We start from the raw sequence: 18,347 nt of genomic DNA on the forward strand, positions 1-18,347 counted from the left end.
TGAACTGGGAGTTTGCCAAAGACTTAAACAATTAATAAGCTAAATTTCTTTCCCTCCTCACTGAAATCCCAGTGTTGTCAGAAGGGCATCAAGGATTTCTCTTTGTTTATTGGAATTAATTTACTTCTTCCCCCAAATGACAACTGCAGCTCGTTTAAAGTAGTCAGTCTCACACTAATTTCTTTGTTCAATGAGTGCCATTCAGCTCCCCACAGAAGTTACCAAATTAAAAATTGTCAACTTCTGTAATGGCCTGACCTTTTCAAGCTGAAAAAGTTCAAAGTCTGGCCCACTGGGTCTGAAAGGAAAGCAGCCAAGAGCTGCTGCCTGCACTGGAGCATCAACGTGAATGCTCCAACAGGTAAATAGTCACTCAGAGAGCTTGGAAAAATATCTCACGAGTTGAGCAAGTAGACAAGGTGCCATGTGTAGAGAAAATTAAAAAGGAAATAGTGTTTTGGTGATATACCCTAGGGAACAGACGGAGCTTGGGTATCTATCTAATCAAACCTAGATGCTAGAAGTTTATGTATTTCAGTACTCTGAATTCAAAAAAAATAAAAATAAAATAAATAAAATAGGAATAACCAAAAATCCAAGCTTGCTTGTTCAAAAACTTTTAACCTTCTCTTACTTCCTTTTCCTTTTTAATTAGTGTGCTTGTTTGCTAATCATCTCTAGCAACTTTAGGTTTCGGTAGCACTCAGAGCCATTGCCCTGTGCTCAATACAAGTGTACACTTGGAGCCTGGCAGTGCTTCTGCTTGCTCTGATCTTACTGCAAGATGCTGCTGAAGGAGATGACCCCAATAAAGCCCCCTCCCCCTGCTTCTGTGATATCAAATCAGGCATGTGAGCACCCACAGAGGGAGGAGGGGGGCAGCCTGAACCTCTTTTCCAGGCCTTCCCATGGATGTCACCCACCTCGTGGCCATGCAATCACTGGCTCTGGTCTGGGGAAAGCCGTGGGCTTGGGGCGGGCAGGCAAGGGAGAACAAACCTCTCTGAAGCAGCCCCCTGCTAGAGGAGATCCAGCACCATACAAAACTACAACCTTTTGCCCTGGTTCTGTTCAACCCGGTGTACGTGAGCCTCCCTGCTCAGAGCCAGGGCCAGGCCACGCATCCGTGATCCTGCTCAGGGGTGGAATTAGGGACAGTTTACTGCACAGATGAAATAAATTAATGCAGGGAAAGGAGGGGAGTAGCAAAAGTAGTGTATTAGGATGCAGACTGTGGGCTGTTTGCTGTCGCTTGCTCTAACGTGGGTTTGCTGGAAGGGTTTGGGATTTTGTTCTGTTTGTTTGTAGTCCTTGGAAGCGCTGCGTGGGACTCCTGTGACTCCCACAGACAGATGACTTCTGATGTAAACTTACTGACACATTACAGTGTGTAATTTGCTAATGATCTTCCCACTAATGATGCAGATTAAAAATGACAGCTGACAAATCCTTGCCCAGAGGAAAGGTTGCAGGGAGCAGGGCACAGGGAGCAAATCTGAGGGAGGAATCCCGCCTCCCATATGGCTGATAATACATACAGCTCCTTGGGATTTATCCCACATCTTTGTTGAGAAGTGGGATAGAGGCAGGTCTCTTTTGACTTTTTAGTTTCTCTTAAGTTTCTCAGGGACTACAGATTTTCTTCTGGCTTCCTGGCATGGAAGTTACCCAGAGTTTAAATGGTAATTGCTCCATGGGTTGCTCTCTGCATTGACAAAGATCAAGTGTGGTGTCATGGCTTTGGCTGAGATAGAGATGATTTTCTTCATAGAGGCTCAAAGATGCTGTGGTTTGGATTTTTGGTAATAGCACTCTGATGTTTTTTGTTGCACAGCAATGCTTGCACAGAGCCAAGGACTCTTTTGCTTCTCACGCTGCCCTGCCAGTGGAGGAGCTGGGGGTGCACCAGGAGCTGGGAGGGGGCACAGCCAGGCCAGCTGGCCCAGGCTGCCCAGAGGCATGTCCCATGCCTTGTGGTGTCATGCTCAGCAATAAAACCAGGGTAAAAAAGGAGGAAAGAGGGAACATTCAGGGTGATGGCATTTGTCTTCCCAAGAAACTGTTACGCGCGATGAGCCTTGCTTTCCTGGAAGTGGCTGAGCACCTGCCTGCCCATGGGAAGCAGAGAATGGATTCCTTGTTTGGCTTTTCTTGCATATGTGGCTTTTGCTTTACCTGTTAAACTGTCTTTATCTCAGCCCATGAGTTCTCGCACTTTTACCTTTCCAATTCTCTCCCCCATCCACCTGGGGAGAGTGAGTGAGCAGATGTGTGATACTGAATTGCCTGCCGGGGCTAAACCACAACATGCAGCCTCTTGGATTTTATTATGGTTTTTTATCAAAGATTAAGCCATTTTACTAATATCTAAGAGGCAAAGTTGAAAGCCACGGGGCCATGCACACTAATTACACTGTTTCTGATAACAGTGGGGATCTTTGGAGATTTAACTATTTGAACAAAGGCTTTGTTTTTTTTTTATTTTTTATTTTTTATTCTTTGCCAGAAAAGGGAGGGCATTGAGAAGGGAGAATCAGCATGAGCTTGCTGATAATTACAGCCTAAAGAACACCATTCCTAGTCCCTAAAACTACTCTGTTTTGATTACTGCACTTCAGGACTGTATCTTGGGCTCTACAGACCTCTCTGAATACATTTTTTCCAGTGGAATTAGGAAGTCGTTAATTGATGTCACCAGGCCTTCAGCAATTCCTGCTGCCTACCCAGACTTTTTACTCCACATGGCTGAAAGTACAGAGTCGGGTCAGCTTTTGCTAACTGTGAATGCATTCTTCACAGAGAGCCTGAATTTGTCTCCTGAGCATCTGGCCTGGTGTCTAGCTCCTTGCTGACTTCTGTTGCTGGAACTTCCTCCCCAAAATCGTGTCCAGACCCTTTCAGATCCTTCCTCTGAACCTGCTTCTGTGTTATAAACTATAAAGTCAAACTATTAGTTGGGTATCTTGCTAGGAAAGTCCATTATAATTTCATGCATGGATCTTTATGATGAATGACACATGGTCTAGACAAGTTTTTAGTATACAGGTAAGGGCATGGAAGAATGTACCTGCAACACACCTTTCCTCCCATCAGTGAAGTTACATGGGGATAATGTTGACTGTTGTGGTCTCATGAAGTTTTCTTTTAGTTCTGAATTTCTGAATGACACTTTGTAGTGTACTTCAAAAACAAACAAGGGAGTCCCTTGGTGGGCAGTGCGCACAGTACTCCTGATGTTAGGTTTGTCCATGCTGCATCCCTTACCCGCTGTACCAATACCTCCCTTTAGAGGGCTGAGAAGGTACTCTGGGTTTCAGGAATCGTAAATCATGGAATGGTTTGGGTTGGAAGGGACCTTAAAGACCATCCAGTCCCAGCCCCCTGCCATGGGCAGGGACACCTCCCACCAGACCAGGTTGCCCAAAGCCCCATCCAGCCTGGCCTTGAACACCTCCAGGGATGGGGCAGCCACAGCTTCTCTGGGCAGCCTGTGCCAGTGCCTCACCACCCTCAGAATAAATAATTTGCTCCTTATATCTGATCTAAACCTATGCTCTTTTAGTTTAAACCCTTTTTCTATCACTACGCTCCCTGACAAATTGTCCATCTCCTGCTTTCTTGTAGGTCTCCTTTAGGTACTATTAATCAACTGTCTTGAATTAACTCTCCACTCAGAACTGAAGTCAGATGTATCATTGCAGACCTTAAAACTACTGCCAGCTTGAGGTTTCTCCCCTGAGCTTTTGGTAAGAGCCGAACACTAGACGTGCCAGTGCACTGAATGTGTGAGGTGACCAGATACCCAGATTCCCACCTGTCAGAAGGACTTCTTCACCCCCTCCAACCTACTCCAGAGTCACCCCATGCCTGTGGGCAGGCAGCTTTTCCTGCCTGCTTTAACAGACAGTATATCATTATTCACTATTTATTTACAGCCTTGGCATGGAAATGCATCTCCTCATACTGCTGTATTATTTATAGGCTAAGGCAAACACTGGGATATTGACATGAGGCTACAAGACGTTTTCAAATTCAGAAGCAGCTCATAAATAAAGAGTTAAGTCTTATATTTTAAGAAGAAATGCTAAGGTTCTTGTCTTTAAACTTTATTGGGAAAAGCTGAAGAAAATAGTCTCCACAATACTGCCAAAATCTATTAACCTGATTCTTCTCCAGCTCACTTCTGCTGTAAGCCAGCCTGATCCTGCGGCCATCCTGCCAGCAGAGGGGAACCAGGGGACTGCTGCCTCTGTGGTGAGAAGACCAAAGCAAGAGGGATGGTTTCACCCAATAAGTCTCCCTACACCCTCCATAACAGCTCCTATTTCTGGTCACCTCTTGCTCATCTCTATTTCCTACCACTCTCCAGCAACTCACCTAGAGGAGAAAGATGTCCATGTAACTTTCAGCTGCTATTTTCTCCTCCTAATCCTGGGATATTTGGGGGACTTGTTTATTAATATGTCTTTTGATCATGATAAAGACTAGCGTGCTTCCAAGAAGTCAGGAATCAGGGTTATTTACCTCAAAATGTCATTGGTATCCTTGGGCACCAACCCTGGCTCATCTGCACTCTCCTGGAGAAGATAACCACAAACACAGACTGAGCTGTTAAAAGGTGCATTGTCAAATCCTACTTTCCATGGCTTCTAGAGTGGATGCCTCTTCCCTTGTTTCTCCCTATTGCACGCGTCCAGAGAAGTAAACACGCCTGAATTCTTGCATACCATTGAAATATAAGCATTAAATCATTGTAATTATACCATTTTGGAAGCTGCTAGGGTGGAAATTTTGATTTTTGAGCTTCCAAACCCTAGCCCTATTAGTGAGATTTTTGCAGAACTAAAAGCACCCTCCTCTCTTCTTAACAATCATAGAATCACAGAATGGCTGGGGTTGGAAGGTACCTTAAAGATCACCTAGTTCCTATCCCCTGCGATGGGCAGAGATGCCACCCACTAGATCAGGTTGCCCAGGGCCCTATCCAACTTCCACACGTAGCTTAGCCTTGCTTCCTACAGAACGTAAATAACAATGTGGCTATCAGTGCCTTTTTTGCTATAATTCCTAAGTGCAGTTGTATTGAATTAAATCAGAAGAGGAAGTCAATAGCACCTCACATTTCTCCATATGTGGTTTCATGCTGTTATACAGTGTTCATCACATTCTCCGTACCTTATTTGCTGTGAGATGTCTGAAATTCTTTGTCTTATCTGATCCATGATTTAAGATTCTGACCTTTTCAGCTTTCTGTAATTTGACTGCCAGCTCACTCAATATGCCTTTGTTTATAGCCTTGCAGCAGAGAGACCAAGCGAAGATGTGAGCTGCTGGTGTGCTAGAAAGATACAAAATTCTATTTGCCAAAATTTGTGTGCAGAAGAAGGAAACGGAGATGTAATTCGAAAAGTTTTAAAGGAATCTGAGAATACAGATGAGAAAGGGGATTAAACACACTGCCACTATGACTCTCTGCTAAAAGAATGAACCAAAAAGCAATACCTTTCTGTTTATGGCAACCTGTGTGAAAAGCAATTTCAACACTAATAAAAACTGATTTTTCACCTCCATGGCGAGAGGAGCAGAATGGCAGCATACATCTTCGCACTTCCGTCAAAATGGTTGGGAAGGTAAATGAAGCCTTTATATCTGCTACTGGGATGTTACGTTGGCTTGCCTCAAGTTCTGCTCCCCTGCTGCCTCGTCAGCTTGCAGAATGAGCTCTGGGGACACTAATCTCTGCTGGAGAATAGCTGCTAAATTATTCAGAGTACTAAAGACAAGGGCTGAGTGTGAATTGCAAAAGGCCTTGATGACATGGGTTGACAGTGATAGAATGACAGATGAAATTCAGCTTAGGTAAATTTAAAGTGAGACATATGGGGAAAAATAATCCTAACTTACCATTCTCAGTTGAGTATTCTACTTGGAAATGAGATCTTGCACTTATAATAGGTAATCTTATGGAAATGTAGATTTGTGCTTATAACTGGTCAGAAAAAAAATCTAAACTAAATTCTAGGAAATACTATAGAAAAAAAAAACATGTGTTGCAGAACGTCCTTATGTCACCATAAGAATCACTGGTGCACTTGTATCTTGAATAGTGTGGACAGGTCTGGTCCCCCTATCTCCAAAAGAAGATGAGGCAGATCAAGAAATGCTGCAGACAAGCTCGACCAGGATAATGGAAAATGTGGATGCTTACAGAACAGCCTTATATTCTTCTTCCTATTACAGACACAAAGGAGAGGTGTTATGATAGAGGACCATGAAATCGGGAGTGGCATGAAGATGAGCAAGGACTTGTTGTTCAGCGTGTCTTTGAAGGTAAGATCTAGGCGTGCTTAAATGAAGCTGGAAGATGACTGACCCAAAACAATCAAAAAGAGGTAGTTTTCCATTGTGCCAATGAAAATGTCATCACAGTTAAGCTAAAAGATTCTTTGCTAAAGGTACTGGAAGTTTGCTTGAGTTCAGAAAGCTTCCCTGCTCTGACAAGAAGATACTCGGGCCACTACCAGAGTGTGCAGGTCTAGCTGTCCCTAGTTCAGCTATTCCCCAAACTATTCTTAATGTAAATCTTTGGGGTTTTATTTGCAGGATGTTGTTGGCAGGGGGGAGATAAGCAAATGCTGTTTTCTCAGTTACACCAAAGAGGACACCATAAGCTTGAATATACAGGGTTCATCCAGTGGACAAGGCATCAAAGCAGATAATTAGAGTCTTCAGATATAATCCATCTGCTTTAGATTTCTTCAGGTTACCTCCATTTGTAGTAAACAACAACAACAACAAAAAGGCAGATTAGAATATCCTGGTTTGGATAGCTGTTTCAGGAGATGAATCACCTTCTACCACTGCCTACGTTTCCCAAGCCTGGGACCATTATGACTCAACAAGAGTGCATGTTTTGCCCAGGAGTACCACAAAGGCATATTTCCTACATATTCATTCCCCCAGATACTTACTCAAGTTTGTGATTTATTTAACTTGTTTTAAATGTGACATAAACAATGTTGACTGACAAATTCTGCTCAGAGTTTATAAATAAAGATGCTTCTTTAAAACAAAATCTGGCAAAGACAAGCCTGGCTTAGGCCCAACAGGAGAAGTTTACATTCAGCTCATGATCTGCTGAGCTAGCTGCCCAGTTGATCCAAATAGAAGACAAAACATCCTATGACTGTTTATCTAAATCACTGATAAACTGTAGCTCATTTATTTGCCGTTTAATTCTCATAAACATACAGGTGAGTAAACCTATGCTTGTGCAATTTATATATCTAGTGCTGAGCCTATGTCCTGAAGCCTTGGTCATCACAAGACTCGCTACAACTGGGGTGATGGTATCTCCCATTTAACCCAGTGTTTCTAGTTTCCTTGCTTGGAAATCAAGGTGCCTGGTGGGGCAAGAGTATCCTTATGGATCCCCAGCATTGAGCTGGGACCTAGAAGATGAGAACAGCTCCCAGTTCAAGCTAGTATTTATGGGAACTAAGTGCTTGTGTGACCATATCAGAAGTCAAAGGGACGAGCAAAGCAAAGGAGAGAAAGCAGGGACAGCTGTGAAACAGCTAAGGTCCAGAGAAGCTAACTTGAGATTGTAGCTTGCTACGTGGTTCATAAAAGCAGCTTTATGGAGAGGAAGAGAGTCACTGTAAAAAACATTGGTCCCCAATAAGACATCATTGACAAAAATCCTACAGCATCCCCAAGATTGGTGGGGAACTGAGAAAGGGCTTCAGTGTTTCTTATTTATCCTCGTCTCTGAAATTAGTACTAACTGTGTTAGAAACATTTTCCACAACTATTTGCTACCACCAGCAAGCACTTAAAAAGAGTAGAGAAAAAATATAAAGTTCATGAGGCTTCAGCATCTGGATGGACACCGTCAAGGTAGCAAATGATGTCTGAGCTTTTGGCAATACTCCTGCAGCTGATAAAGCTCCTGCTCTAGCGGTTTGTGCTGCATGGAGTACCATTTCTCTGTATCTGATCCTTACATAAAAACTTCCCCCAAACTAAAGGCAGGTGCGTGGCTGGGCTCTGTCTGACTGGCAATCCAAAGCATATGTGTCCAGCATGTAGGAATCAATACAAGCAGTATGCAAATGGCCAGCACTGACATTCTGACAGATGCATCGTGTGTGTGTGTGTGCGCGCGTGCATGGGCATGCAGAAACAAGTGTCCACACACACATTAACCTTCAGTCATTCGTGAAAAGTAGCTCCACTGCTCCCCAGGACTGTAACTGGAGCTTTGCAGCACTAAAGTCTTCTAAAATGTTCCTGCTTTCTTGGCAGTGTTCATTTTCATGTGACTTCTTTGCTGAAACCTTGTCCTGACTGTGACATCATGCACCTGCAGACCAGTCAGTTTGTATTGCCAATTATAATGATGACACGGTTTTATTTTCATCTGTTGCTGATGGATTTCACCTAGGGCTGTTTTGTTTATCCTTCTTAATATCCAGCCATTTATTAGCATGCATATTCCTGCATCCTGTTAGTCAGAAACACTTAAACTTCTACAGCTGAGATATTGTCATCACTGCTTATCATGAGCATCACCGATCACAGTTTTACAGTCTCGCAAGCCGAAGCAGCAGTCCTGACTCTAAACCCACCATAGACAAAGGGAGACATTGCTTGGTCTCCACATGTGTCATAATGCAGGGCTGCTTCTTTGTCACTTGGATGCCACATCACAGAATTGAAATCCCAAACGGACTGCTGGGTGACCTTGCCTGCTTTTGGCAGAGCACAGGTTGTTTCATATGAGCCCATCAGATCCTGCTTCAAGAGGCTGGGCCTGAGAGTATATTACACAGTGCAAAGATTTCTGGGTAAGACAGAAATCCACCAAAATCTCCTGTCAATTATTTCCTTGAACTTTGCATAGATAAGCAGATTTTTCGGGGCATCTTCACATCCACACTTTCCCAGAGGGTATCTCTTTGGCTCTCTGATGCTTGCATTCCTTCCCATGTATCTTCTATTTCTCAGCTACCTCACTCATTCCAGTGCTTTCGATCATCATCTTTGCATAGATGGTCCCCAGGTCAACTGTCTCCATCCCTAATCTCCCCCCTCTGGTCTTTGTGAATCTTTAAATACCTCTAGGCCTACTCACTTGGAAGTCTTACTTCTATTTCCAGTGCAGTCTTTCCAAAAGTGAATTCCTGCCCCCTTGTCCTCTGGTATGGCTGAGGTTCTACCCCCTCTAAAGTACATTTTTTGTTTGTTTGTTTGTTTGTTTTCCTTTTGTTTGCAAACAGTGGGGTGAAGGAGCCATTTCTGGGATGAGAGTCTTCTTACCCCATGGTAAATGTCTAAGGCAGGCCAGATCCTAGTACCCTGAAGGTCCACTTGCTTCCATTGGCAATAAGGGGATCCCCAAGGGCAGTGCGAGGAGGCTGTGTGCCAGCTGATTTCTAGTGATGTGAAGGGACCCTGTATGTTTCACCGTGCAGTGGGCAGCTGCTTACCCAGTGGACAAAATCCTTTAGCACCCCTCTTGCCAAAGCAGGACAGGCCTTATTTATTCTCCCCATTATGCGTTTTTAGCACCCTGTACTTTCATATAACAGTAAGATTTATAACAGTCATTTACTTACCTCCATACTGCCTAATCTCACTTGCTCATATTCTGAATTTTAGGGGCATACTCACAAATTTCTACACGACTGTTGAAAGGTGTCACACCTTGTATAACCTCTGTAGCTAAAATAGAAGTGAATGTGAATTAAGTCTTAAAAATCAAAGCCTTTCTCCAGAGGTATCTAATACAGTCCAGCAATGCCAATTCCCACTCTTGCTTATAACTGTGCCATAACTGCACATTACAGTACAAATTTCTGATGTATTTCTTGAAATGTAACCATGTATGTGGAAAAAATTTATCTGTCTTCTAGTGGCAAAATCCATTTCTACTTTGCTATATAGTAATATTTATCAGCAATGCAGACATTTATTTCATTTACCATCTTTCTGCCTGCCCCTGCTTCATAGCTGCTTTCACTGGAGTGCAGGACCCAGTAAAGTAATAACATTCATTTTGCTCTTCCATCACTCACACTGTCCTGCAGTGCGTTTGATTTTGTGCTCACTGTTGGTGATGATGATGGACTCTCACCTTGCAGATTGTCTCAAGTGATGGCCCCCAGAAGTACAAACACCGTGGGAGCAATTTGGATTCCTAAATACAAGTCTCTAGGGGGGAGGGACTGTTGCTTGGAGACCTGCAGGTATTCAAGACATCTGTACAGGGCTTGCAGATATGACACAGCATCTATGCCAAGACCTACATCCTTCTGGAGCAGGGGTTGGAGGCCAGGCAGGCAACTTCAGGACATCATAAACAGCACTGGGTGATTCCGTTTAGCAGCCTGAGTTGTCCCCTGGTAGTACCAACTCCCTATGCCATCTGGTCTTCACTGTCAGGGTCCACTTTTCATGCCCACTCAGCCATCAGCTTCTGGGGGACTGGTTTCAAACAATAGTATGAGTTTCCAGAGGCCGACAGGCTGCCTCCCAGGAACCAAGTTTAATTCACATCAGCCGCCAGGCAAGCAGTGAGATACTGCCACCATTACAGTTCGCAGAAATCTGGAGATTACAAAGTCCTCCAACCCTTTTATGTCCCCAAAATGTTACACACTAAAATAATGACATGAAAATTGAAATTTGCAATGGGGATTTCATTAATAGCACTGAAAGGGGTACAAAAGGCTATCAAACACAGTCCTGTTGCAAGGCATATGTATAGTTTTACCTTGTTCTTTATGATGTTTAATTTGGTCTTAAGTTTTTTTCAAAGGCTCCAGATGCATATCCATACACATATACAAAACTTCAAGAGATGATCAGAAGTATCGATAAATTCAGTGTTGAAGTGAATGGCTCTAAAAAAAGTGCAAAGCTGGGTAGGATGATACGAAGATAAATTACAGAGAGGTACTGTTTACTGCAGACTCAAACAGCCTTCCTTCACAATGGTGTTTTTTAGACAGTAGCTGTAAACAATTTGAAAACAAGCAGGAACAATTTAGAAAATAAAACTAACTCGAACCTTTGAGAACTTCCTTTCTTCTGCTACCATAAACAACTTCTATCTTTGTTGTGTCCCAAGAGTAATTTCTCAAGCAGACTTTTTTTTTAAAAAAAAAAAGAAAAAAAAAAGAAAAAAAACCCACATTAATACAGCCTTACACAACACTTAGCACTGGTCAGTTGACTTTGCTGAAAAAATGCCCTTTTTAAATGTGATCTGCCCAGTCAAGGTCAATCCATCTTAATTTGCCATGGCATGGTCTTCTCTTTCAACCAGACTCGCATCCAGGGACGTGGCGTATTTGCTTGGTGTTGGGAATCAAGAACTGTGAAGAAGTTCTGGTCTGATAAAATAGTCATGGAACAAACAGGGACCCAAAATACTTTTTGAAAGACCTAACAGGGGGTCTGAGTTACTTTGTAAAAGAGATTTCCATGTATCCTCCTTATTCACATCTATCCATGCTCCCCCATGTTCCCATCTGTGTCCTAGTTGATTTGTAGTCACACATTTACATGAGATAGTATGGCTGAAAATGCAGTCGGCTCCTCGTATGGTCCATGGACCCAGAGAAGATGTAAGGACATATATATGAGGCCAATGGTGAAGTAACAGACTGCAACTTCTCATTCTTCCCCATGGTAGCTCCCTAGATTACCCTGACAGTTGGGACTGGTCCTCTGTCCTGTTTCCATAGAAATGATGTCCAACAAATTCACTAGCACTATTTTGGTTATTTGCGTACTTAAGTCTTAATTCAATCCAAGTATGGAAGACTATGCAAGTCTTAAGCCTCCTGACTGAATGCAATCTGAGATGAAGCCCGCTAAAGTCAATTGCAATCATAAGATTTCTGATTGGGCCCCAACATAATTAAAGAGTAAGTTGTGCCCACATGCTTTTCCTCTATGTACATTTTATTATAGAACATATTTATGGTCATAGTGGATCTGTGCTAATGTTTGAAACCAGCCCAACAGAAGCATTTTTAGTCACTTTTATGGTTGTGTAGATAAGATTGAACCTTTAGTGTTTCAAAAATGCAATCAATGTTTATTTGTTGCTCATAAGTTATTCATGGACCCAACAATATTCAACAAAATTTCTTCATTTTTAACAGATTTCTTAATGAGTATCAATTTACAGAAAACCACCAACAAATAAATATATGAAAACAATTGCTTTTGACATCACAATGGTTAAACACATTAAATAATTCATTAAATTGTGCTTTACATCAATGAAAACCCCTAAGTCTACAAACTATCCTTTAAATAGGAATAAAAGTAGATATGGTTAGTCACAATACAATCTCTTAGTAGCAGAGTTCACACACATTATTGCACATAAACAGAAGGAAAATCCCTAAAGAATAAAATAATTTACAGTCTATTAATTTACCCTTTCATCTCAAATATGGCAACTGATGGGAACTCCTGATTTATTTATTTTTTCGCTTCAAAGATTTATTTGAAATCACAGAGCTAGTGATATGGCCAAGAAAAACAAACAAAACAAAACAAAACAAAAAAACAAAGGATATTGCAGGAACATATTTCTCTCCACAAAATATTGAGAAAGTATTACAAGAACCAAACTGAAGGAAGTGTTTCAATGCAAGCTGGGTACCTTTTCTGAGTATGCTTTTGCCATGGGTAAGGAAGACACAGCAATCTACTCTATCAGAATGATTTTACTGTGGTTATTCATCTCAGGACCTCTTACAGGGTAATCTCCACCAGCCTGGAAAACAGATATTCTCTATCCCAGACCAAAAAAAAAAAAGAATAATTTCATGTGTATCAGAGGAACAGCAATGGAGGAGAAAAGTGCCAGTGAGATAAGAAGCTTTATAGCATCAGTGCTCAGTACTGGTACAGGACTGGATGTGGGAAACAAGAACCCACTAGTGCAGAATGAAATGCGTAAACAGAAAGGCCAACTTGAGAAAGGTCCCCAACAACACACACTCACTTACAGTTACTGGTACTTGAGCCTCTTGAAAATGTGTGGGAAACAAGGCCCTCCTGGTAGTGGATGTCAACTCCGAAGCACTTTCAGATTGAAGGGTGATGTGATCTGCCACTTGGTTTTGTTGAGCGGATACACTGAAGTTAGAAATTTGACTCTGGATCTGACTTCCTTCAGTTTTTTACTCTCTACTTCTGTTTTTAGTGAACTACAGATAAATACCACATACTGGGTAGAAGCCCTAGGAAGGCTATTCCAACCTCATTGTTAACACAACTGCAGTGGATGACACCAAACATGAGAAACTGTCTTTTTTCTCTTTCCCCATGGTGAAAAAGCTTTTTATTGTTAGCACTGATGACTGGGGAAGAGAGGACAAATTTTCCTTCTTTAATACAGTACGGCCCATAGGCAATAGGCCAAGTTCTTGGACTAGACATCAAATTACCAGGAACCAGTTTTAACAACTCAGCATGTTTCTCTGTCTGCTCCAAGCCTACAGCAAATTACAACTGGAAAAGGCAGCCAGTGCTGAAGATGCAATGGGAGAGATTAGTACGTACATCTCCATTACAAAAGAATGAGATTTGTTTCAGCATCACAGGAGCAGAAGCCAAATTGCCTTGTTTAAGCAACAAAATAATGCCAGGAAGATGGACAGAAATCCTATAGCGTCGCTGCTCATGAAGGTTTCGAAAGGAACACGCTGCTCTCTGATCTTCAATGAGACACTGTAATTACAGGGAAGCCTGTGCTGTCAGAGCAATGAAGACCTGGAATAACAGAGATGTGAACTTTTATTCTGCTTTTAGTCTGCTTTTGCTTTACAGTATTATGGGCGCTGTGCTCGAGAGGAAAAAGCTGCAAGCCTGTGTCTTAGAAGAAGTCAGCCTGAAAGTATTTCAAAACCGCTTGATTTTTGATGTGCTGGGAATTTCTGCTAAGGACAGCAGCAGTGTTAGTGAAGGGAGTTTGCTGAATCTACTGCTGTAGCTGGGGTGGGAGCTGCTGGAGCCGTGGGCCTTGGTGACGGCAAGATCCCAGCTGCTTGCTGCCTGCTCCTGCACAACCAGTGCGATGTGATACACAGGCTCCAGGAGAAAGAAAAAAAAAGAAAAAAAAAAACAAACCTTCAATTTTAAATAAATCCCAAGCATTAAGGCAAATCCTGTTAACATAGATGCTACAGCACATTAGCAGCTCTTCAGGACCCTAATCTTGTCTCCTGGGAAATGACTGACTAAAAGGTTAGGCATCACATTAAGGTATTGCCATACTATTAAAGCTAATGTAAACCGCCCAAAGACTGCTTTGATTTTCCTCATTAGGTTTTGTTTTGTGTCATGCAGAAAGAATAGTCTGGAGAACTGTTGGTGCGCTTAGAGAGCTGAAACTGATACTTACAGCAACTGGTGAGGCTGCAGGGAACAATTTCTGCTCTCTCTCTCCTCTCCCCTGAAAAAATAATGCGGTGTTTTCAAAATGAAAAAGGAGGCCCCTGTTGCTGTGAGCGATGTGGAGAGGTGGCCTGCTGGGGAAAGTGGCAGGGACATGAGAAAAGGGACCCTTTTTGGTGCTTAGGGATGCTTTACAACAAAAGATGGGCTGGGACTGATTCTGCTTTCTTGTTTATCTTCCTCCTTAATCCAAATATGAGCTTGCATCTTTCCTCCCATGCACTCGGTTTCTCTCCCGCAGGCCCACCAGCAGCCCTGACTCCTGCCCACTCTGCAGGGCCCTTCATGGTCACCTCTGGCACCCTCAGCTCCCTGTGCTCACAGAGACAAGAAGAGAAACCACAGATCCTGGACATGGTGTATAGGGTGCCACAGGCTCCCATCCCCTCTCTCGCCATGGGATCTGAAGCACAGGAGGAGATGCAGCAATGGGCCTAGGAATGTTTGACCAGCAGGCAGGCTCCTGCCTTCTGCAGGGCCAGTGCTAAAGACGCAAGAGTACTGGTCCAGCCTGGCTCTTAATGACCCCACTGTCCCACAGCCAGGACATGCAGAGTGAGCTTAGACTGTAAAAGTTTCAATTCAAACCTCTGAACATAGGTGTTTCTATGTGAGAGAGGAGTCTGAGCACCTCTTCAAGGTGATGGGGATCCAGTCAGAATGGTCAGGGGAGTCTTCTCTGAGATGGATATCCCATGTTTGGGCAGGAGAATGGCTATCTGCTGTCCCATGTTTTCCCTTCTGAAGGCAGAGGTGGGAGGAGACGCATGTGATCCACCAAGGGAACAGGCATTAGAGCCCCCAAACCCCTGTTTACCACAAAAGTAGCATAGCAGTGTAAAGCAGCGCTTTGCTAATAAACCACGTTGATAATGAGGCATTGTCCCAGTAGCCTTCTTCACTTCTTAATATTCTTTACAATATTCCATATTTAACATATTACTGTATGCATTAACTCTCAACAGGATTGTTAGATCATGTTTTTGATATTGTGCATAGAAAAATAGCAATAACATTGTTGGAACTGAAAAAGATACAGCATGCACTAAAAATAACACTCTGGAAATGAAGGGATAAAGTTTCAAAACCAGCCTCGTTTTCTGCAACACATTAAAATGACTAGCTAAAACTCTTGAATTTTGAAAATAACTGAGAAATGTGCATCCACATCAGGTACTCCAGTATCTCTAATTAGCAAATCTGTAAGGTAAAAGCCATTCATGCATGCAATAATATACTTTCAGCATCTTGATTTAGCAGCCACGTTGAGGCACTTAGAGAAATTTCCTCCTAATGCTTTAGATTTATGCTAGAAGAAGAAGGAAAAAAAATCTCTCAAAGATCTATGATGCAAAGGACCTTCTTTTTAAAATTCCACTACTACAAATGGAAACAAGAAAAAATCTCAGAATAAATAGATGCAGTTAAGAATGCAATGTGTGGAGGAAGAACCCATTGAATCTTTGTAGACAAGGAAGAAAAACAGATGCAGATCTCTCTTCATGAAAGCAATAAATTTACAAAGAATCTTCATACAGAGTAATAAATATCAAGCCTTTCCACATATCTATTATTTATCCTATAAAAATGAAAGCTGATTTTTTTTATTTTTATATGTTGTAGCCACTACCATAGTTAGAGAGAAAACCAATTTAAATTGTATTCACTTGGAATCAATGTACTTTAACAGACTAATATCATAAACCTGCCTATCTTCACAGACAATATATCTCCAGGCTTTTAAAGCAAATCTGGATAATGTCACACTAACATTTAAGCTTTTCCTGCTCTCTCTTTCCTCTTCCCTGTAGTTTGCTGGGCCCCTCTTCACCTTTTGTGAATGTGGAGGCTTATTTCATTGCCGACAGCCAGGTAATCTTGGCAATGTGTGCCCAGCTTCAATGAGGACCTACTTCATTTCTCAGTTTTTGCACTTTGGTTTTCCCTTTGCCTCACACACTCTGAAAGACAACTGCTACCTGGCTGGGTTTGATACTCTTAACATCTGCAGAAAAATAAGTTAAACCCCCACTTCACTTACAAATCATCCCTGACTGAGGGCTTACAGAAAAGAACAAGCACTGTACCAATCCCACATTTCCTTGGTCTTTTTTAATCACCCCAGCAAATCCTTTCCTTAATCAAAACACAGCGTGTAAAAGTTTGAAGGGCAGTATGTTTACCTCCATTTCATCCACTAGAAAGCTACACACTACAGTTGCAAAGGACAATATTAAATAAACCAGCTCTCACATCACAGAAGAACCAAAACAGATTATTTTTTTTTTTCAGTTTTGATTCATGCCTGCACAAGGTTTGGTAGCTCAGATCGTATAGGTTACATCTGTTAATGTCATGGATATAGCTCTCTCTTCAACCCATTCTCATAGCTTAGGGCTTTGCAGGAAGTCTGTTTGGATAGGAATCTATTCTACTGCTATTTAATAACACTATTAATGCCTAGTTAGAAAAAAAAAATGTTGTCCTCACTGACAGAAACCAAGAAAAACTGAGACAAGGAAGGGTAGCTGTCAGACGCTGTCTCATTTACCAAAGCGGTTGGCCTTCCTTGGCTGATTTTCAGGTAGCCAAGTTACATAAAGTATCAGCCTCTGATCCTCTTATGGGCTAGTTAAGCTGGAGGAGCATCACCACCTTGCCACCTGACTATTATAATCTTCAGTAACGGCAACTTCTGCCAGCTCTTCCCTTGGCCACTGGTGAGCTCTCTGTTCCCGCAGCAGCCTCCGCTCTTCTCGCCTCTTTAGCCGGTTCATCTGATGCTCCTCTTGCTTGGAGTACTGGAAGCGCTGCAAGAACAGGTCCTTGGCGTATTCGTACAGCTGCATGTCCAAGAAGTTCAGCTCCTCTATCCGCTGCCGCACATCCTCACCGATGTCCACGTTGGAGGCCCGCGTAACGTTGAACTGGGTGAAAGGGGAAATGAACTTCAGGTTGAATGTCCTCTCGAAGAGATACTGTGTTTTCCTCTGAAATTCGGTCAGCCCAAAGAAGGCCATGTTTTTCAGATTGTTCTTGGCGCTTTGGAGAAGAATCATATTCCTCTCGCTCTCGTTCATAAAAGTCAAGTTGTAACACCCCACCAGGCTGAGATCTGCCAGCATGCGCACCTGGCGGTTGTTGGCTAAGTTGTAGCTGCAGTCCATGAACTCCTCTAGACTGACTCCAGACCAGTCATCGCCCTCATAACAGGTAGGCAGCTCGTCTGGTGTCGGGCTTCTTCCATCACACATATGAAGGGAAGTTTTCCATGTCGCGCCCCTCTGGACATGCTTCCATTCACTCAAGTATCTTGACACCGGATCCCTCAGCATCGTGATGTAATAGAAGTTCCTGTAACATACCATTAAACACAGTTTTAAGACTCAGTGGTTTTTCCTTTTTAATTCTCCAGTCAAATGATTACCAGTGACCACCACCACCACCCCTTCATTTCTTCAACATACGTTAAGTACTGGAAGCGACTACTTCTGAGAGAGTAAAAAGCTTAAAGCTTCATAAACCCTGAATAAAATACAAGGTAGATTGGAAGAAAGACAGAAACAAAAGAAAATAAACAGCTATCAGAGAAAAGTAGTTACTTTGACCTATGAACTGTTCAGTGCTAGTTACTTCGTATAGAAGCCAATTAACTGAAGCGTACTCCCCACTACTTTAAAATGCTAACAGTACTATCAGAAAAAGTGGAAAAAAAATATTTCTATAATCTTGTCACTTTCCTTCCGGACTGAGACATGCATGTACAAGATGATAATCCATCCAGCACTTGGTCAGAGTACACGAGAAGCACGGGCAATACAATGTGGATGTTGCAAGTGCTAAAAATAACACCATGTGGAAGA

General features: G+C 42.4%; 1 protein-coding gene across 2 annotated transcripts in view; it reads right to left on the minus strand.

The window, feature by feature from the left end:
• Positions 1–12,081: 12,081 nt before the first annotated feature.
• LOC308200400 (heparan-sulfate 6-O-sulfotransferase 3-like) overlaps positions 12,082–18,347 on the minus strand; it is a 98,871-nt gene continuing 92,605 nt past the window's right edge. For both annotated transcript variants that reach the window (XM_080606114.1, XM_080606113.1), the window contains exon 2: positions 12,082–17,838. In XM_080606114.1, the coding sequence (XP_080462240.1) occupies positions 17,133–17,819 (687 nt within the window). In that variant the 5' untranslated portion in view covers positions 17,820–17,838 and the 3' untranslated portion in view covers positions 12,082–17,132. The remainder of the gene's footprint in view (positions 17,839–18,347) is intronic.

The sequence above is a fragment of the Anser brachyrhynchus genome, assembly GCF_964034855.1.
Source record: "Anser brachyrhynchus genome assembly, chromosome: 1".
In the NCBI taxonomy this organism is placed as follows: Eukaryota; Metazoa; Chordata; class Aves; order Anseriformes; family Anatidae; genus Anser; species Anser brachyrhynchus.